This window comes from Xenopus laevis, chromosome 4S (genome assembly GCF_017654675.1).
Source record: "Xenopus laevis strain J_2021 chromosome 4S, Xenopus_laevis_v10.1, whole genome shotgun sequence".
Taxonomy (NCBI): domain Eukaryota; kingdom Metazoa; phylum Chordata; class Amphibia; order Anura; family Pipidae; genus Xenopus; species Xenopus laevis.
Genome location: NC_054378.1, coordinates 107,341,790 through 107,363,963, shown reverse-complemented (window position 1 = coordinate 107,363,963; position 22,174 = coordinate 107,341,790). Strand labels below are relative to the sequence as shown.

The 22,174-nt window shown below is 37.0% G+C and overlaps 2 protein-coding genes across 2 annotated transcripts; both read left to right on the top strand.

Annotated features, from left to right (window-relative positions):
• Positions 1-2,783: 2,783 nt before the first annotated feature.
• Positions 2,784-11,173, top strand: mgp.S (matrix Gla protein S homeolog). The gene is made up of 5 exons (XM_018259940.2): positions 2,784-2,871; positions 6,693-6,814; positions 7,651-7,686; positions 9,489-9,561; positions 10,770-11,173. The coding sequence occupies exons 2-5, from the start codon at positions 6,754-6,756 to the stop codon at positions 10,912-10,914; spliced, it is 315 nt and encodes a 104-aa protein (XP_018115429.1). The 5' UTR covers positions 2,784-2,871; positions 6,693-6,753; the 3' UTR covers positions 10,915-11,173.
• A 1,794-nt stretch (positions 11,174-12,967) lies between these two features.
• Positions 12,968-17,908, top strand: bglap2.S (bone gamma-carboxyglutamate (gla) protein (osteocalcin) 2 S homeolog). The gene is made up of 4 exons (XM_018261331.2): positions 12,968-13,051; positions 14,545-14,586; positions 16,593-16,665; positions 17,779-17,908. The coding sequence occupies exons 1-4, from the start codon at positions 12,991-12,993 to the stop codon at positions 17,906-17,908; spliced, it is 306 nt and encodes a 101-aa protein (XP_018116820.1). The 5' UTR covers positions 12,968-12,990.
• Positions 17,909-22,174: the final 4,266 nt, after the last annotated feature.

Below are 22,174 nucleotides of genomic sequence, written 5' to 3'. Positions count from 1 at the left end.
GAAAGGTTCAGTTTCAGGTGGCGCTGTGACATCCAGGAGGAGACAGCAGAGAGACAGTCTGTGACTTGGGAAAGGACAGAATTAGAAAGATCAGGAGTAGACAAGTAGAGTTGGGTGTCATCAGCATAAAGGTGATACTGAAGTCCAAATGACTGAATACGTTTTCCTAGTGAAGTTGTATAGAGCGAGAACAGCAGTGGGCCAAGAACAGAGCCTTGAGGAACTCCAACAGAGAGTGGGAAAGTAGTAGAAGTAGAGTTAGAGAAGGAAACTTTAAAGGAGCGATCAGACATATAAGATGTAAACCATGAAAGAGCAGTGTCCCGAATGCCAGCTGAGTGTAGAATCTCAAGGAGGAGTGTGTGGTCAACTGTGTCAAAGGCTGCAGAGAGATCTAGAAGGATTAGAATGGAATAGTGACCTTTAGACTTTGCCAATAGAAGATCATTGGTTACTTTGGTGAGTGCAGTTTCAGTCGAGTGTGATGGGCGGAAGCCAGATTGCAAGGGGTCGAGGAGGGAGTTGTGAGTGAGATGCTGGATCAGGCGTTTGTAAACAAGCCTTTCTAGTAATTTGGATGTGAATGGAAGAAGGGAGACCGGTCGATAGTTAGTGGGAGAGCTGGGATCAAGGGAAGGTTTTTTGAGGATAGGAGTGATTAGTGCTTGTTTGTATATTGATGGAAAGGTACCAGTAGAGAGTGAAAGATTCAGTAACTGAGTACCAGATATAGAAACCCCTTCCCAGAAGATAACAACAACAACAACAAATATCATCTCAAAAATGCTGGTATGATTCCATTAGCAAATAGAAGCGAGTGGAATAAATCATGCAGTTCTAAAGAGTCCAGTTAGTCTCTTTAAGATGTAAAATATATATTTAAAAAAACTTATTATGTGGCTTATTTAAAGTCATTTAATGTTGAATGGAAATATCTCATCAAGTAAATCCATATAATTAAAAAAAACATAAGACATTTTCTTAAGTCTTATTTCATATTAAATGGCCAGCAAAGGCCCCAGGAAATATATGTTTTTATTTAGAATATGAGTATGGTGCTTTTATGCCCCTTCCCACAGCCATTAACCATCCAGTTGAAAAGATATTTCTTCCCAATTTACCCCCTTAGCTGCAACCTAGCTGTAAATTAACAGACAAGTTAGTGGGTGGAAAAGTGGTAAACAGCCTATGCCCTATTATGAATTAAGTTTCCTTGATGCTTTATTTGACCTTTAATGAAGCACAGACATACTTTGGAAGATTGGATTATATTGCATATTATCTTCTATAAACAATTACGTTAAAATATACCTTATATAGATCAGATTGTGTTGTAAAATTTGTTATATAACTAAGGGGCAGATTTGAATTGTAAATTAGAATTTTTGATTTTTTTTTTTTGGGTTAAAACTTACAAATTAGAATTTTAAATCCCAAACTTGAATTTGAATGTGAGATTTATCACACTTGGACCCTGGTAACATAACTTCAAAATTCAACCCTTGATAAATCTGCCCCTTAATGTTCTTTCCATGTCTACGTTTTTTATTAAAGTCAGAATGGCAAAAACTCGAAGTTTTTTGACTATAAAATCGGATTTTCTTGTGAAAAAAGCCCTGAATTTTTTGGGATGTATTATACCTCGAGGATGGAAAAAGTCTGAATCTGGTATCTCAGAGGTTGTATATGTCAATGGGAGAAGTCCCGAAGGTATCCGGATCTACGCTGGGTTTCATGTAATAATCTGAAGATTGTGTGGTTTTCTGGCAAAAATCCAAACAAAATCTGAAAATACAAAAGATTAGTACGATCCAAATTTTCATAGTATTTTCATGATTTTTTCATATTGAGTTTTTTCTCGAACTGGAATTTTTAAGGAAAATGTATTGATAAATATGGGAAAATACCCTGTGCGGATTTGGTTGGAGTATATTTCAGAAAATGAGATGACTTTGGATTTTGATAAATAACCCCCCTAGTGTAGACCAACACTCTCTGAAGCAAGGAGCAGCTAAGCAGCTAAAGAGGAAACTTTTATCACAGATTGTTTTCTTCTTTTAGACTCAGCGCTTTACATTTCTGAATCCATAGTACACATACCTACAGATGATACATCAGATCCAGTCCTAAAGCCACAACTACAACTTCATATGAGGGCTAGATATACCAATTAGTTCTTCCATGCTCATATACTGATTCTAAGAATAATGGAGCAGACCAGGGACATTACTGAACTACTGATAAACACTGCTCTTTCAGTATCTGAAAAAAAACAGTGACTAATAAATACATACAATCAGACATGATACTCACAGTAAAGTATAGATTTACCTTACAGAAATATTTTTTTATGATACTGACTATAAAAACACACCTCTCAACACTTCATTTTTACAAATCATCATCTTGCGCTTATAAATTATGTTTTGCTAGAAAAAAGCTGAACAGCTATGTATTGACCATGGCAGTGATCTAAAACATTCTGTGGTCAGACTGATTGAAAAATATTTTCAAATTTTGCAGTAAAAAGATATTTTATTAGATAAACCTTAAGACCTCTAATATTTTTATCTCAGTAATGGGGATTTTTTTCCCATGCCTATAAATCCCAAATGTTCTTTGTACACTCTGTTTTTGATATAAATGCATGGTACAATGACTATCTGTTACTAATTAGGAGCCAGACATGTGCTGCCCATGCATCTATGTGGGTTTTACATTTCCTGCAAAAGGAAAGGGTTTTTGAACCAATGATAAGATCTCATTAAGGGGAGGGAAAACAAGGAGGTGTGGTGTATGAATAAATAGTCATGTCAAACTAGCAAACACACCTCAAAGTCATAGAGATTCAAGAGAAAAGTCTAACTACAGGTAAGTCTTATATGGGCATAAGTGGGGATCTATTCACTAAATTTATTTTAAAGTATGAAGATTCATCAGACAATATGTCACAATTCATATTTATTAATGTTTTGCCTTTTTTATTTTCTTATTATGCTGATTTAAAAATATTAACAGTCCTTAACCTTCGGCAACTAAGCACATAAGAAATTTTATAAAGAGTTATATAGTGTTTCATATTAAAGAAGACACTACACAGAGTATCTTAATGTTTCATGGAATAGCACACATCATAGGGGGTTATTTATTAAACTCCGAATGCAAAAATCCCAAAGAATTTATTATACCCCGAGGTTGGAAAAGTCAGAAACAGAAAATCCGGCATCTCAGACCTGTCGAGGTTGCATAAAAGTGAATGAGAGAAGTCCCAAAGATTTTTTGGTGTGCACTGGGAGTTTTTGGGCAAACAGCATAAGAAATCTGAGTTTTTGGGTGAAAAATACAAAAAAAAAAAATCTAATAATAAATATGCCGAAAACACCCGTGCGAATTAGATCGGAGTTTGTGGCTGGAAATGTTGAGATAAATTCGGACTTAACCCCCATATAGGTTCCCAGCTACTTATGCCTCACAGAAGCAAGTGCTCGCAGAGAATGAGGATTTATGCCCCTTTGGGCAGTACATTCATGAAGTACACTCTTTAATAACGCATTAGTCATGGGCTTTAACCCAGGCAACAAATGGGATGGAAACCCTTCAGTCAATCACTGCAATTTGGCTAACCCAGCATCTCTGTGTGCAATTAGTCTATGGTCATTGAATTACATGGCATTAATAGATTCTCTGTTATTGTATTATAGACTTACATACAACTCATACTTACATACAAAGGCTATTACAGTAATGTACTGTGTTATGATTGGCCTTTATTCGCATTTAGCTTTAATAATCAACCTTCCCCAATCCCCTCTGGCATGTATTGTCTACTGCAGAGCACAGAAAGGTAAAAATAAATACTATGTTAAGACAAACATCTGTCTTGTTGCAAAATGTATATGTTTCAACTTACATACAAATTCAACTTAAGAACAAACCTACAGACCCTATCTCGTATGTAACCCGGGAACTGCCTGTATAAGAGAGAATGTACATATTGCTTATGAGATGTTTGGGAGAGTTTGTATTTACTTTCATCTTTCTAAAGAGTATTCAGTTAAGTTGCCACCAAAATAGGTACATATAAATCTACGAGAAATAAGTAGCTAGAAGGCTCAAATTCCAAAACTGATGTTGCTGTCCAACTGCAATTCCCTAAATGAAAACAGCTGACCTACAGCTCTGATATTTACACAATCACATAAATGTAAGAATATCTGTATAATTCTTGTTAGAAGGGCAAACAATTACCAAGGGAGTTTTTGCCTTTCTCCAACTTTTACAGGTTACTTCTTCTCCAAATTTGATATGACACTGTAAACACAGTTAAAGCAAGCTCTAACATTGATCAGCTGTAAAACCTCGTAGTTGTCTACTATACTAACATGTGCTATGAGCACATTGTTGCAAACACATTTCAGGGTCTAAACTGTTTAAAAGACCTATAAAAATATCTGGCTGAAACTTGCAAATAGATATAAGAGAAAAACATGGGTTAAAGAAATAAGTAGAAAATATTTTAAATGAAACTTTGAACGATAAGAGCATTTTTTTTATTTCAAAGTTTCATATGTAAAGTCCATAGTCAGCAAATTGCTCAGAGCCAGAACTAGGAGTAGGCATTAGAGGTGTGTGCCTAGGGCACAATGGTGGGGGCGGAGTTGCTAGGCATGTACCTTTTCTGTAGCCTACCCCTATTCCAAGACCTAGTTCCCCCATCATTTAATATGTCTCCATAGGCAATGCACGCAAGTGTACTCTTTCCACATATACATGTGCTCACTCGTTTGTGTGTCTGCTCATGGAGGAGTGATGTACCCGTCCAGGTTGCCTAGGGTCACTCACCCGGCTTGATCCAACACTGCTTTGTGGTCTTTTTGGTAAATGCCCTAATAATTTTTGTAATCTATGACTCCAGTGAAAGCAATGTAAAACATCATATTGTGCACCCTTCAACAAACCTCAATTTTTTCAATGTACCAATGGGGCATCAATCAATTTCAAATGCACTAAAACAATATAAAGTCCACTACATGAGTTGCAACTGCAGACAGCAGTGGCCTGAAAATGAAACTGTTTATGCAACAAATTAAAGATGGCACAATACATAAATATAAGCAGACATCTACTGAATGTTACTGTAAGATATATCAAAATATTGTCCTAGACCCACAAAGAATGGTGGACAATGACATTTCTATATAAGTAGTAGGAGTACAACAAGATCCAGAACTCAATTCTAGTATTATCCTGCTGTGTGTTGCTTCCCTAGACAGCTGGCATTCATTACTGGGGACCAAAGCCTCTGTAACAGTTGCCAAATACCATGTATTACGATTACAGAAAGTGTACTAAAAGGGGGTTATTCATTAAAGTCCAAATGCCAAAAACCCGAAAAAATTTTCGTATAAAATCCGAATTTTTAGTGAAAAACTTGAGATTTAGGGGCCCATTCACTAAGTTCGAGTGAAGGAATAGAATAAAAAATACTTCGAATTTCGAAGTGTTTTTTTGGCTACTTCAACCATCGAATGGGCTACTTCGACCTTCGACTTCAAATCAAATGATTCGAACTAAAAATCGTTCTACTATTCGACCATTCGATAGTCGAAGTACTGTCTCTTTAAGAAAAAACTTTGACCCCCTAGTTCGCCACCTAAAAGCTACCGAAGTCAATGTTAGCCTATGGGGAAGGTCCCCATAGGCTTTCCAAGTTTTTTCTGATCGAAGGATAATCCTTCGATCGTTGGATTAAAATCCTTCGAATTCGAAGGATTATTCCTTTGATCGTTCGATCGAATGAATTGCGCTAAATCCTTCGACTTCAATATTCGAAGTCAAAGGATTTTAATTCGCCAATCAAATATCGAGGGTTAATTAATCCTCGATATTCGACCCTTAATACATCTGCCCCTTATATCAACGACGATGGAAAAAGTCTGAATCTGAAAATCAGGCATCTCAGACCTACCAAGGTTGTATATAAGTCAATGGTAGAGGTCCCTATCCTATTTGGAAGTTTCTGTGGTCTGACTATTTCTGACTTTTCGGCAAAAATAAGAAAAATCTAGCAATTCGGAAACGTACCATTCAGATTTTCACTTGATTTATTTCATGTATGTCCCCAATCCAATTAAATTGTACTTTTTTAATAATAAATAAGGTCCAATCATGGATTCTAGTTTCGTCTGACTTTTTTTATTAAAATAATCAGGGAAAAATTCAGATTTTGATAAATAAGACCCAAAATGTTGAGATTGGAAATCCTTACTAACTTAAATGCAAAGATCTGCTGGATAATGTGAATGCTAGCAGGAGTGCAGCAGAAATAGATTTGAAAAGAGAACCTGATTATTTCTTTGATAGTCAGCAAAATAAACTAGAAAATAGTTATGTGCTCTACTTCATAGAAAAAAAAACATAACTGGGATACCGCAGCATCACTTATCACATACAGAAATACAGCTTTCCATAAACAAATTTGCATCTACTTTCCATGTTCCGCATTTCACTAATTTCTTTGAAGACTGCATTCCACCCACCCACTTCTAGATCCTACACCTTTGCCCTCAGCTTTAGTTTTCTTTAAGTAGTGCCAACTGACATACCTTTGGAGTTTTGGTACCACCCAGCCCAGATGATAGGTTTATAAACATTGCTCTGTTAAATACCATACCTGTTTCTGATTTTTACAGAAGAAGCAGTTTTGCCTCTAAAGGCAAGAAGTCAGAGGAAGCTACCATTGAAAAGGACACCATGAAGACTCTTCCAGTTATTCTGCTTCTGGCACTGGCAGCCGTTGCAACTCTTGCATATGGTAGGTTTGCATAAGAACACAAAAAGCTTTATAATTATTTTTCTTTTAGCCATGTATGGGGATATCAAAGATCTTTACTTTTTGTATCGGCTGTAAATATATTAAATGTTTAACTTTTCTGTATAAATATGATATAGCTGTTTAACTTTCTGTGTAGTTTGGGCCAGACTATTTTCATTTCAGTTACATTGAATACCATTTATAAGGAGCAGCAGCCAGATTTAACACAGAATGAGAACTGAGGCTTTTGCACAATTTATGAGAATACTTCATGCCTCATTGATACTCTTTCTTTTACAGAACTTTCATTAATTCTACATTTGCACTGAAGTGTTTATAATCTAGCCCTTGGTTAAACAGTTTAGGTTTGAAATTTAAACACAAATAATCTGCTGTAATAAACATAATCTAAAATGTACAGGTATGGGATCCGTTATCCAGAAACCCGTTATCCAAAAAGCTCCAAATTACGGAATGCACAGCTCCCATAGACTCAAAATTATTTCCTTTTTCTCTGTAATGATAAAACAGTACCTTGCACTTGATCCAGACTAAGATAGAATTAATCCTTGTAGGAAGCAAAAACAGCTTACTGGGGTTATTTAATGTTTACATTATTTTCTAATAGACTTAAGGTATGAAGATCCAAATTACAGAAAGATCAGTTATTCAGAAAACCCAAAGTTCCGAGCTTTCTGGATAACAGGTCCCATACCCGTACTTAATTATGTGTTATTTAGTATTTTATACTAAAGGCAATGTACTGATAGCCTATTAAGCTACGTTCAAAAAAAGCAATATTATAATATTTTTTACATCATTCGTGTCTTAAACAGACTCATATGAGAGCTACGAGTCATATGAAGTATATGGTAAGTAACATTGTTTCCAAAGGTGATATTTCATTTTGTTATATGTCCATGAAATTTTATCCAACAGCAATTACATCAAAACAACTTCCCTGGTGACGGGAGATCTACTGTATAAGCACAATTATTTGAGAAACTATTTGGGGTGTATTTAAGGGCACAGATCTACTGCTAAAGGGTATTGTAAAATATAAATGCCCAAAATATGGGTTAGCTTTTTCAGACGGATTCCTTGTTAACAACTGAAAGGAATGTGAGAACCCAGTGCTGTTGCTGAGCTCAAACATCCAAAGATCAGTAAAGTTCTGATGAATGGGAGATGATAATTCTGTTCTCATTGTTTAGAATGTATTGTGAATGTGGGTTCCCTTAATTCCATAATCAAACAGATTGCAATCATCTTTGTAATGAATTTTGCTTTTCTCATGCGGTCTGATTAAAACCAATGCATATACTGGCAGTTTATATATAAACTATTTGTACAAAATATTAGTTTCATATACAACATTTATAGATTCCAGTGGGGAATCCATTTAGTATTATTTGGGAATTCAAATAACATAATCATTAAGATTTACAAATATAAGAGTGCAATTTACACAATTTGACACTAGCCACCTAATACACACATTTGTTATCACTGCAGCCATGAATTATGAACAAGTTCGCACAAAATGCAAAAGAACCCACAGATGTAAGGGAACCCTGGAATTTACACCTGCTTTGAGCTGCAGCTAATGTTAGGGTTTCTTTAGCAAACACATGCAACTGACTTGTAGCCACTTAACTAGACACTTATAACATCATTGAGAACTCACAAAATGAATAGCATACACACAATGTGCTTCAATTTTTGTGATATTTACAAAAGTGTATGGTAATTGGTTTCCACTGTGGTGAATCATGCACAAGCTGCAGTGCATGGACCCACCAGGGCTAGAACTAGAGGTAGTCAATAGAAGCACCTACTGTACCATTTCAGGAGAGGAAGAGGCAGTTCCAAAAAAATAATATGCTATTTAAAAGAAATCATCAAACCAGAGCCTTGTCTCTCCTCAACCATTCTGGGCCACTACTAACACACAAGTGGTAATGGTTTTATTGGACTGTGGGGGAAGGGGATTGGCACAGATTGTCACACTTACCTTGGGTGCCCTTAGCCCAACTGTGGCACCCTCACTAACCCTGGAATTCTAAGAAATACACTACATTTATTTGGAGACACCAAATGTTGAATTGCATCTGTATTTTGCACTTGGCACATTGCGTTAGCTTTGTAAATGAGCACTTAAGTGTACTATTTTATCCATATGAATACATTTAAGTGAAAGAAACATAATATGTGTTCTGGATGTAAAATAACCCATGACATCATACTGAACTGCTTCATGATAAATCCTGTTCATAAATGGGGAACATTTTTTCTTGTGGCATATATGGCATCATTACTTGTGATTGTCAAAACACTGCAATTCAATTGCTGTGGGTTGCCTTGCCCCAGTTACTACCCTTCAGAAATGTGCTGGGATGTCTTTGAATTCTAACAGCAGATGGTGAGTGAACTGCAACTTCGGGCTATTTGGAAAGAGACGTGCCAATCTAAAAATTTTGCCACTGCCCTAAAAGTTGGCAGCTAATTTTCTTTTCATATGTGAATGCTAAAGATGTCCCTGTTCTACAAATCTCTGAAACAGGCATCTTAAATCAATAGTTATCAAAATATTATTGTTTGAGGTTACCATATTAAAGATTATACCAAGGAAAGAAATGAGAAGCCAATACATATCACAATATATCATTTTCAGATCCCTTCCTTAACTCAAGAAAAGCCAACTCATTTATGAATTCCCAGGCCAAAAACCAGCTTATGAATGAGAGGTAAGTACAGATTTGCTAGAACATTAACAGAATAAAGGACACTCAAAGTAGCTTATAATATCCAGCTGCATAAATGATATACGAAAATGGATAACAATTTAGAATCTATCATCATTACAACTGCAACTGCTGCTCTGTTTTCATAATCATGAATGAACAGCTATGGAAGATCTGCAGCTGAAAATGCAGAATTTAATTTTAGCATTTAGGATCCCAATATGAAAACAGCATATACATTTTGTATATCATTAGTGCAGTAGATTTAGCCACAGGGGTTTGCCTATAGTCACACAAAACCAACTAGCAGAACATTGGTCATGGTGCATTTTATAAATTTTCGGGTTCTGTGGGTTGGCTTAGCTAAAATCGTAGCAAAAACATATGACAAATTCTAGAGTATCACTTGCTTTAATAACTAGCAGGCATTCTTCACCCTAGTCTTTTGTTAATAATGACACTCAAGGATGGAATGATCTCAAATGATGCCTACACGAAGTTATGAACAAGTCCAGAGCATTGGTAACTGTGGCAGCCCTCCAGTGGAAGGTTGGAGCATTGGTTATGCCAAAAACTTGAAAAGAATCCGGGGTTTTTTTTAATATAAAATCTGAACCTTAAGTGGAAAAAAACTTCAATTTTTCAAGATTTATTATACCCCAAGGATGGAAAAAGTCTGAATCAGAAAATCCAGCATCTCAGACCTACCGAGGTTGTCATAAGTCAATGGGAGAGGTCCCTAGCCTGTTTGGAATTTTTTTCTGTGGTCTGCTCTGGATTTAGCCTGAAAATCTGACTATTTTGGACTTTTCTGAAAAAAGAGCGATTCAGGGAAAAACTCCAAGAAAATCATATGATTCAGATTTACAGTTTTGTCCCTGATCCAATTAAATTATGTTTTTTTTTCATAATAAATAAGCTTCATCCATGTATTCTAGTTTGGTCTAAATAACACCGAAAATTGCGGATTTTGAAAAATAAGGCCCTTACTGTGGAAAAAGGCTATTTGCTCTCCTAAATACACATGGAACCCCATCTCATCAAGGGTGAGATTTGGGGTGAAAACAGCTAAACACACTGATAAAGATATAAAGCAATTTTAATTTTGTTTCCTTCAAACTTCTACATTTACCTGGTATATCCAAAGTCATAATAAAAGATACATGTTAAAGATAATAAAATTTAATAAAGCAACACAATTTGTTTTTTAGAATCCGTGAGCGCAACAAGAGCCCACGGGAGCGCCAACGAGAAACCTGTGAAGAATATGATCCATGTGAAAGATATGCTTTACGTTATGGGTTCACTGCTGCCTACAAGCGTTACTTTGCACAGCGTCGCGGAGAGAAAAAGTAAAGCAGAACCATAAAGAAAAACAAGATTTATACAGAGGGAAGGATTAATGCGTCTGCACATTCTACTTTGTAGTGAGACACTTCTGCATTCTGACCTTGCTCTACTCAACCAGAGAATTCCTATGTCTATTTCCCAGTCACTCCCCATGTGTAAAATACATAGCATTCATCCTGACATATTGAGTGTGTTCAATCTAAAGCCTCTTTCTTTTAGAAAATGTCATGGTTTTAAAAATAAAATGCTGCTTTTATAAATAAAATGTACTGGAAAATGTGTTTTCTTTCATTATCAGTAGAATACACCAACAAAGAAAAGCCAATCTTCTTCCTTTCACTCCCTGTAAGTGAGTGCACCGAAAGGCAGGGGATCAGCCCAGAAGCACAAATACAGAGCAGATTTCAATGTTAAAATGCATACTTTAGCATTTCCGTGCAACCCTGTCTGTGTGCTTATAATATGCCATTTAGTGCACACTTAAACAGGGAGCAGACATGTAGACTTCTGTATAGAAATGACTGCGTGGTTGTTATCGTTAAAGGAACAGTAACGTAAAAAATAAAAGTGTTTTAAAGCAATTAAAATATAATGCAGTGTTGCCCTGCACTGGTAAAACTGCTGTGTTTGCTTAAGAAACACTACTATTGTTTACATAAATAAGCTACTGTTTAGCAATGGGGGCAGCCTAGAGTCCTGCAGCGGGTCGGGTACCCGCGGGTTACCCGCAAAAACCTGCGGTACCCTGCGGGTTGCGTTTAGAAGTTCCAGGTGCGGGTATACCCGTGGGTCGGCGGTTCTGCGGGTTTGCAGGTTGCAGGTTGGGCCGCGGGTCTTCTCAATATCGATGTTCACTCCTTTCTTCTGGTCACGTCTACTTCCGATGATGTCACTTCCCGTTTACAATGACAGCACTTCCTGTTTTACTCCCTTTTTTTCTGATCACGTCTACTTCCGATGATGTCACTTCCGGTTTACAATGACAGCACTTCCTGATTCTTGATGGTCAGCGGGTCGAGGGTCCGGGCTGCGGATAAGGTACTTGAGGGTAGGGTCAGGTAGCGGGTCCAAGCGGGTAAGAATGCCGGTTGCGGGTCCGGGTTGCGGGTACGGGTCAAAGGAGAAAAGGCTCAGGTTGCACAGCAGATAGCAAATAAGCTCTGTCTGTCTAATGGTGTTATCTGTTATCCATTAGTTAACCTGTGCCATATAGCCGTTTTTCAATTTCCGCCATTGCTCCACAGTAGCTTGTTTATATGAACTATAGTAGTGTTTCTGAAGCAGACACAGCAGTTTTACCAGTGCAGGGCAACAATACATGATATTTTCATTACTTTAAAACACTTATATTTTTTGGTGTTACTGTTCCTTTAACTGTACCTATATTAGTAAATTATTCCATCACCTTTTCTAATTATCTATATGTATGCTTGAGTGTAAAAATGTTTTGTGTGGTCTAACGTTCAACACTTACAACAGTATTTCTGTTAGCTATTAGCCTAAATAGCAACTAGAAAACTCCACTAACCCTATGAATTGTAGGGTTGATCATGTAGGGTGTAAAAAAACTTTTTGGATCCCAGATGTATCTTTGTAATACTGATTACATAACAATGGTCCTCTGTTACATCTGTGTCGGACAAGTTCTAAGAACAATGTTTCCTTCACTTTAGGATAATCTAAAATCACAAGGGTCCATGCTCAGTTATTAGTACAAATGGGTTTCCAAATTCCTTGGCAAATAAACACTGCATTTCATCCAATGAAAGCTGCTGACTCTATTGCTTTGTGCATTATGTGAACTGCAATGTACTGTGATTCTTCTGAAAATAAAATCAGTATAAAAGCCAATAATGGGAAGGCAGCGCTCTCTTGACATTGCAAAGGGGTGTGAAAGGATGGGATACACATGGCAAAATGAGCTGACATGATAGGAATGTGGTTTCCGCGTATGCAATAAAAGTTACATAAGAAACTGTGAGTGTGATAAAAGGATTGAGACCCTCGCAAGATAAGCAAGCTTAGCAGGAACACCACAACCAAAATTATATAATAATCAGCACTGCAAAAGAGAACTTTGAAATGAAGGAATTGGTCATTTTATCACTGCTTGTGCTCTCTGTGTATTCTCTGCTTCATAAAGGTAAGTTTCTGATGTTTTTAGTACAGGTTTGGGACCCATTATCCAGAAACCCATTATCCAGAAATTCCCAAATTACAGAAAGGCTGTCTCCCATAGACTCCATTTTATCCAAATAATCCAAACTTTTAAAAATGATTATCTTTTTCTCTGTAAAAATAAAACAGTACCATGTACTTGATTCAAACTAAGATATAATTAATTCTTATTGTAAGCAAAGCCAGCCTATTGGGTTGAATTAATGTTTAAATGATTTTCTAGTGGACTTAAGGCATGAAGATCTAAATTACGGAAAGATCCGTTATCAGGAAAACCCCGTATAAAAATAATTGCTATGATGTGAACACAGAGGGACTTGCACCTGGGAAAGAAATGAAGGTATCTGATGTGGAGCGTTAGCAGTCACACATGAAAATATTATATAGAACAATATGGGGCACATTTACTAAGCTCGAGTGAAGGATTCGAAGTAAAAAAAACTTCGAATTTCGAAGGTTTTTTTTGGGTACTTCAACCATCGAATAGGCTACTTCGACCTTCGACTACGATTTTGATTAGAATGATTCGAACTAAAAATCGTTCGATAGTCGAAGTACTGTCTCTTTAAAAAAAACTTCGACTACATACTTAGCAACTTTAAACTTACCGAGCTACAATGTTAGCCTATGGGGACCTTCCCTATTACTTTTCTAAGGTTTTTTTGATGGATTAAAATCATTCGATTCGAAGGATTTAATTGTTCGATCGAACGATTATTCCTTCGATCGATCAAAGTATTTGCAGTAAATCCTTCGGCTTCGATATTCGAAGTCGAAGGATTTTACTTCGAGGGTCGAATATCGAGGGTTAATTAACCCTCGATATTCGGCCCTTAGTAAATGTGCCCCTTAGTGTCAAAAGCTAATCACTTAAATTGGTTCCATATTGTTCTATGAAAAAAATGATTTGGTATCTATGAGTCACAAAGTGCTGTACTTCGCCCCTGAACACAGAGCTGGCTGTAAACATTTGGTAAACTGGTAAACTCACGTAAACTATGCCAAAGTGATGAAAGCTGAATGTTTCAAAAATCCCAATTAAATGATTTTGCCTTATTTATAAATATGAAAGTTAACTAGTCTTTGCAAAAACACGTCTATGGAAGAAGCATCCTAAAAACTTGTCAATTCAGTAAAATTCATTCTTAAAAACCCTACAAACTCAGTATGGTGCAACTGAATAAGAACTAGGGGGGTATTTTTTAAAACTCAATTTTTTCTCACTATTTTAAAAATAAAAAACTAACTTCCAACCACGATATGGCTTAATTTACCAGGCTTTAGTCACTTTGCCCTTTGTGCAATTTGAAGCACTGCAAAAAAAAATTATTTCACCGTTTCACAAATTTCGGCCATTCGCCCATCAATAGTGATGTCTAATTTTACTTATAGCATTTCCTGTTTTCAAAAAACATTTGAAAAACAGTGCTCACAAACTGTTCTCATTTCCATTCATAGATGTCAAACCAATGGATTCTACAAAAAAGGAATTTCCAGAAGGTAAGCTTTTAATGTTGATAGACAACCATAGAGAAATAGGCTGTCTTTTGCCACTAATTGATATGAAAATCTAATTGTGCAGATGTCGATCAATGTATTGTTAAAAAAAACATTTTGCAAAAGAATGCCCTTTGTGGTACTTTTCATCAAGTTTTCTTGCAGTGTTATTCACAAATAACCAGTGATGTATTAACAGCAGGGGAACTGACACCATGGGGCAAATTCCCTAAGCGTCGCGATTCGCTAACGACCGATTCGCCCACTTTGCGACACTTCGCCAGGTGTAAATTCTCCAGGACAACACTAACTCCCTAAAATGCAAAGTTGCATCCAGGGTGCCGAACGCTGGCGTTACTTCGCCAAGCAAAGCGAAGTAGCGCTACCGTTGGCTAACTTGCATACGGCGGGAAGTTTAAGTTGAATGGACGTATATGTTGCAGCAAATACATTACACAAGGCCAGGGAACCTTAATAAAATAACGTTGTTATAATGCCCTACACATGAGCCCAGTGTATAGTTTATGTGCCATATGTTAGGAAATGTAGGGGGGAACCCAGGTACCTTAAAAAAAAACTTTACGGTCTTTTTCACTCTGAAAAAAGGAAAAGACGCCAGCGTTTTTTGGGAAAAATTTCCAACAGAATATTGATTAAGTCCTATGCACTCTACTGCACTTCGCCTGGTCTGAGGTGGCGAAGGCAAGTCTAGTGCAAGAGGTAACGTTCAGTAAAATCCGTATCTTACTGAATTTGCGGAGTTACGTCCGTTCGCCAAAGCGAAAATTCGTCTGGCATTAGAGTGCGAAGCAAGGCTAGTGTCTATGTCCTTCGCTAATAAAGTGACGCCTGCGCCCGTTAGGGAATCGGCATAGTTACAAAATAACATCATGCTGGCGAATTTTGCTAGTGTTAGTCACGTTGCCCTTTAGGGAATCCGCCCCCATGTTTGTTAAAATTATTGCTAATATACAATCATTATGCTTTCAAACTGGCTTCTATATACATTATCGTTCTAACTCTCAATGCATTTCGGCAAATTTCCACATTTCGTGAAAACGGGTCAAATTCGCCCATCACTAATACAATCAGTACAGTCCACCAGCACCAGACCTGTTAGGCCATTTCCCATTGACTCAATTTTAATCAAATAATTCAGATTTTTTTTTTAAATGATTTCCTATTTCATCTATAATAATTAACAGGACCTTGCACTTGATCCTAACTAAGAAATAATTAATACTTACTGGAGGCGAAACAAGTCTGTTGCTTTCATTTCACATTTAAATGTTTTTTTAGTAACAATATATGGAGATCCAAATTACAGAAAGATCCTTTATTTAGAAAACCACAGGTCCTGAGTATTTTGGATAACAGGTCCCATACCTGTACCATCACTTTTTAGCATGGGAATGCTCTAGTGCCAGTATAAATATATAAGGGGATCATATAATAATCTCTCTAATGCTTTATTTACCAGTAGGTCTTTCCAGCTGACACAAGGTCACCCATTCCGATTAGAAGAAAAGAGGTTCCGCCTAAATATTCGGAAGGGGTTTTTACAGTGAGAGCTGTGAAGATGTGGAATTCTCTCCCTGAATCAGTTGTACAGGCTGATACATTAGATAGCTTTAAGGGGTTGGATGGCTTTTTAGCAAGTGAGGGAATACAGGGTTATGGGAGATAGCTCACAGTACAAGTTGATCCAGGGACTGGTCCGATTGGTATCTTGGAGTCAGGAAGGAATTTTTCTCCCCCTCTGAGGCAAATTGGAGAGGCTTCAGATGGAGTTTTTTGCCTTCCTCTGGAACAACTGGCAGTTAGGCAGGTTAAAGGTTGAACTTGATGGACATGTGACTTTTTGCAACGTAACTCACTATGTTACTAATAAACATATATAAAATGCCAAAAGATATCATACACATGGTTGAGAACTTTGTAGTAATATCATAATATCCCTCCATCAGCAAGAAGCTTTAACTTATATCTTTCTAACCCTTCTCTATCAGATGTGAAGGTCACACGGCAAGCAGCACATGCAGTAATTAAAAGGGTCCGTCGTGGATATAATTATTACGAAAGGTAATGCAGTACGACAGAAAATGAGTCAAAAACAACATAGATTTAAAAAGTCAAAGCTTTATATAAGACAACATGAATGTGTTAATTGATATGGTTATGTCTAACCACTGTGAAATATCAGAAACAACTCTAAAGATTTCTATATACAGAATATATTCTTAATATCTTATTAAATAGTAAAATAAATGCAGGATGGGCCCTGAAACAGTAACAGATGAGCAGTAGCAAAAACAAAACTACTGTGTTGTCCTGAAATTCAGAAGCCGGAATTTTCCTCATGAATGGATTCCTAGCATTGCTTATAATTTGAGCTTTAATTATTATATGTAACTTAAGAAGAAATGACCTATTGAGTGAAAAAAAGTGAACACATAAAAGCACCAGCTGTGGGAGACAAATGGTACAGTAGTGGCTGTGATCTCAAAGGCACTAGGATGTTCTTCCTGGAATCAGAAATGTTTAACCACAATTTGTAGTAGAGACTAACCGGAGACCATACTAGCCTTTTATTCCTATTGACTTTAAAGGAGAACTAAAGCTTTTCCTAAGAATAGGCTAGAAATGTTGTACCACAGCCCTTTAGCAGTAAAGATCTGTGTCTCCAAAGATGCCCCAGTAGCTCCCCATCTTCTTTTCTGCTGATTCACTGCACATGCTTTGTGCTGCTGTCACTTACTGAGCTTTGGGACAGTACGCATAGAATATAAATATCAATATACTGCTGATTAGTAATTAATACAGATAATTACTACTTGGCAGCTCAGAAACTAGTGCAATTAGCATCAGAATTTAATAATTAGCCTTGTAGCATCAGCTTATATTACAGGCCGACCACATTTTGTAATTGATAATTTGCGTCGGCCCCTAATCTTAGCTTCTCAGCAGCTGCTCAGACCCCACTGAGCATGCGAGTGCACAGACACTTTCCAAGATGGTGACCCCCTGTGACAAGTATGAAGTCCTGGATCATTGCTGCTATTGACAAGCTGAAACTTTAGGCTGGTGCAATAAGTTCAGTATATTAAACATAGCATTTTTAGCCATATTAATTGTTAGCGTTTAGTTCTCCTTTAACCACGCTCATTTAATAATACGTTCTATTTTACCTGGCAGATACTTTGCCAGAATGAAGTCGCCACTGGAGCTAAAGAAGGAGCAATGTGAAAATTATTTGCCCTGTGATCAACTATCTGAATGGGTTGGATTCTACCAGGCATACCAGAAGTACTTTGGACCTGTCTAAAGCTTTAAAGTGTAAGGGTGATTTCAAGACCCCCTTTGATGACAATTTTACTCTACTTACTTACTTCAATATGGGAGCATTTTATCTAAACACAACAGTACCATGGTAGTACCCTTATTGTACAAAAAAATGTTAGGGCCTTGGTTATGTATTTACAGATATATCTGGTATTCTAACTGCATTATAATAATTTTCCTGTGGCACTTTCTCTTAACCCATTGCCTACTTCTAGTGTGGGGTTTTATAACCAATGCAGTAAACGCAACTTCATTATTTCAGTCTAGCAGTCATTATATTAGGTACCAAGAGACAAAATGAACATTCTTCCTCAGTTATTTAAACTGTAAATCTTTTAACAAAAAACAGGACATATAATGCAGGTAGGCAGGGAACAAGTAGCTACTGATTCCATATGCTGAAAGTAACATTTCGACCTGTACTCCCTTATATACTTATAATTTCTTAACCTGGAACTCTTGCCCCTTCAGTGTCACATCCCCTCAAGAACCCGTAGAATATTTCACTACAAACAGACGGACATAACTATAATTTTTTTACATTATAGTTTCATTTGGAATAAACCAATTGGCCCTCCATAAAAAGTTCTCTCTTCCAATTTTTTGATGACTATCATATTATGCACCAAATATGCCTGCAGTTGCCAGTTCCTTATGCAGCAGTCACACATCAGCCCCACATAAACTTTTACACAAAGAACAATCTTACGTGAACTGTTAGCTGGAAAGTTTAAAATTTGCTGACACAACCAAAATAGAAATCAGTCCAGCTTTTGTGTTACAGCTCACTGCAGATCTATTTGTATAATATTTTGCAAATAGATGAACATTTCCTTGCTAAATTTTACCTTGAGATAGTTTAAAGATAACATTTCTTGAAGGGAAAACTAGCTCTCAATATGAATTTCAGAAAGCCTTGAGTTCATTTAAGCATAAAGGGATGTTAGACCTGCAAAGAACAATGCAATTTTTTGGCAGGTCAATAACTTATAGAAGAAATATACATTGTTTGCTTTATGACAGGTTTTAAGCCTAAAATGTATAAGTATCTTATACAACTTTCTAAAAATGTTGTATTATCATATGTTGCAAATGGAAACAACCAAATATATTGCTCCATATATTTGTGCTTCAAAAACTTTCTTGCTAATAAAGTTATTGCTCAAAGTAATCGGTTGTCTTTCTATAGTTAAGTTTTCCCTCATTTTACACACTGACAACATATAGTGCATTTCCCTGATTTTACACATTGTATTTCTAGTCCCCTGAAAAATGTAAAATTTCACTGGTTCCATGCACAATACAATTGCAACAGTTTTTGCTCCCGCCCATGACTAATACATGCTATGCAGATGAGCTGTATTAATATGGCATAATTTCTTGTTACACACAAAGCACTAAAGTTGTTTTATGGCCTGGAACTGGAAATGCATTTTATTGACTCGAAATCCATGACACACAGCTCAGAGTCAAGTGATAAAGTAACCAAAAGGGGAATATTTCCGTGCTAGTATTTTGATTTCAAGTATATAGCCATTTCTCTTTAGTGTTCTGAGGATGCACGCTACAGCAGGGTATGTTTTTGACTTTTTTGACTTTCTGGTGGAAGAGCTAATTTTGAATGAGAAGATTGTATCCCTTTTGTATTAAAAGCAGGACGAAATCTGGGAAGGTAACCAAGTTTTGTGCCAAACATTTCCATTTTCAGTAAATACCATGCTGACTGCTACAGACAAGTGCTACACCTATTGAGGCTGAGCAGTGTTGTGCAATAGTGATATGTGGGTCAATAAAAAGTCAACCCTAATCCACCCACTCACTCCCAACCTGACCCAACAAGCCATCATTATTTATAGACGGGCGCCCAACCTGCTAACCTGCTCAACTACAAGTGCTGGAGAAAGTGGGGCATAGTAAGGTCACCGGAGGGGTGGGACGAGGACAGTTTGGCATAAGAATGTGCGGGTCTCACAGGTATTGGAGCAGCCCAAACAGCCCTATTGTGCAGGGTGTTCCAATAAGCTAAGGAAGTAGTTGCTCATTAATGTTAATGGCACATTGGTTAATTCTCTGGCGAAGAACAGCAGCAGTCATAACACCACTCTACTCATTGTCATTGCTTTTAATACTATTTAACATTACAGCACATACAGGAGGCCCTTGTAAGCAGAACTACCCAGTTGGTAAGATTTAGCCTGTAGGGGTTTCCACGAAAATGGGAAATTTCAGTGTTGAATTTCTTTTCTTTTTAGATTGTTGTTTTTTTAGCTGGAACAGCAACGGCCCTTACAGCATCCATAAATATGAATAGTCACAAATGGGTTTTGATTGTCACTTACAATATACTTATAAATCACCTAAATCTAATAGCTGTATTATAATTACTGCATTAGAAAAAGCCCAATTTAGAAGTTGCAAAAACATGCTGTTTAAAGTTAGTGCTGTGACTCGTCTCTCTCATTCCTTAAAGACTGGCCCAGCTGCACTGCATTTAAGTATCTCCTAACATCTTTAAAACTTAAAGATGGACATATTTAACTGCCACATGTAATGTGGTGGTGAAAATTTTAGCGATGCCCAATTTGTAACTATACCATGAAAATATCATGCCCTTTTTTCTTTGTAGAAGGTGGAAGATGTGTTTACCCCAAGGCCAGAGTATAAGGACCTCTATCGTATTAAGCGACAGCCTGGCTCTGGTTTGCACAAAAACTGTTTCCTTTTTGGTCAAATTGGGAGAACAGGCTCTGATGGTGGAAGGTACAGTTGGCAACCAGGAAAATATGTCTGGGAGCCTCCAATGCACATTAAATAGCATAAAAACTAAAGATTACTGTTGGAACCCATTAGATTCTCCTAAAATAGTCCATATCTTGTCTCAGAATATTTTTAAAAATTGCCCTATTCTTCATATAAAACACCAAACTGGAACTCAAAAAAATGTAAAGTCTATTTATGGTAACCATGGGTGACAGTCAGAGTAGTTCTAACTACTCTTTGAAACCCGACAGCACCAGTCTTCATTAATGCTCTTTTGCACAAAAATACTAGGACCCTCAAAGTACCTAAAAAACTAAAAAGGTGACTTTATTTAAGGTCAGAGTATAAGGATCTCTGTCATATTAAGTCACAGCCACAGGCAGCTAAACCCAGGGCCAACTCTCCTTCCCTACAAGCCCAAAGGAACCTTTCTATCTACGACTCCTTAATTTCTCCTGACCCTAGTTTGCGCAAAAACTTGTTCCTTTTTGGTCAAATTGGAAGAACAGGCTCTGATGGTGGACGGTACTGGTGGCAACCAGGAAATGTCTGTGAGCCTCCGACCACCATAAAAAGATTAATGTTGGAACCCATTAGGGCATGGACACACATGCAGATCTTAGCCGTGTTTTCGGTGCAGTTCACGATGCAGTTTTTAAAAAAAGCTGACCGCCGCGTATACGCTAGCTTTATTCTGCCATTACCTAGTCTTAAACCTCTAAGCATATCTATGCATGTGTGTACATGCCCTTAGATTCTCCTAAATTAACCCATATCTTGTCCCTAAATTATAAAACATATTGTCCTACGCTTTACATAAAACACCTGTGTGGAACTCAACATAATTGAAAGTCTAAACGCAAGTGACAGCCAGAGTGGTCTAATCTCCGAAACCTAGGGTTGCGGGCTGGCCAGTATTTTACCAGCCTGGCCGTTAAAAATGATGGTTCATTGCAATGTTATTAATAGGGAAAAAAGATAAATATATATGAAGGCCGGTATTTTTCAGAAAAGGTGGCAACACTACTGAAACCCCTGCCAGTACTAGTCTTCACTGATGCCCTTTTGCACAAAAATACTGGGATCCTCAAAGTACAAAAAAAAAATACTAAAAAAGTGATTTTATTCAGGCGAGTAGAACGGTCTCACGGCTAAACTCTCCATCTCAAAGTGCCAAAACGAGCCTTTCTACCTATAAATTCGTAATTTTACTTGACTATATCTATTTGACCTTTTTTGGTCATATAGATAAAAGATACTATGATGATGGCAGGTACTGTGGCAATGAGGAAAAACGGTCTGGGAGCCTCAAATTCTACCATACTAAAAATAAAATCTAAAAAGCCTACACACTAAAGAATACGGTTGGTACCATCAGAACCTCCATACATTCCACATATGCTGTCCCTAAATTGTGAAACCTATTGTCCAAGCCTCCTCCACATAATACACTGGACTGGAACCAAAATAATTTAATGTCTGTCCATGA

Coding starts and splice junctions, on each gene's coding strand:
- mgp.S (XM_018259940.2), top strand. CDS start 6,754: ATGAAGACTCTTCCAGTTATTCTGCTTCTGGCACTGGCAGCCGTTGCA. Junction 7,687..9,488: donor CGAGTCATATGAAGTATATG/GTAAGTAACATT, acceptor TATCATTTTCAG/ATCCCTTCCTTAACTCAAGA. Junction 9,562..10,769: donor AACCAGCTTATGAATGAGAG/GTAAGTACAGAT, acceptor TTTGTTTTTTAG/AATCCGTGAGCGCAACAAGA.
- bglap2.S (XM_018261331.2), top strand. CDS start 12,991: ATGAAGGAATTGGTCATTTTATCACTGCTTGTGCTCTCTGTGTATTCT. Junction 13,052..14,544: donor GTATTCTCTGCTTCATAAAG/GTAAGTTTCTGA, acceptor TTCCATTCATAG/ATGTCAAACCAATGGATTCT. Junction 14,587..16,592: donor AAAAAAGGAATTTCCAGAAG/GTAAGCTTTTAA, acceptor CTTCTCTATCAG/ATGTGAAGGTCACACGGCAA.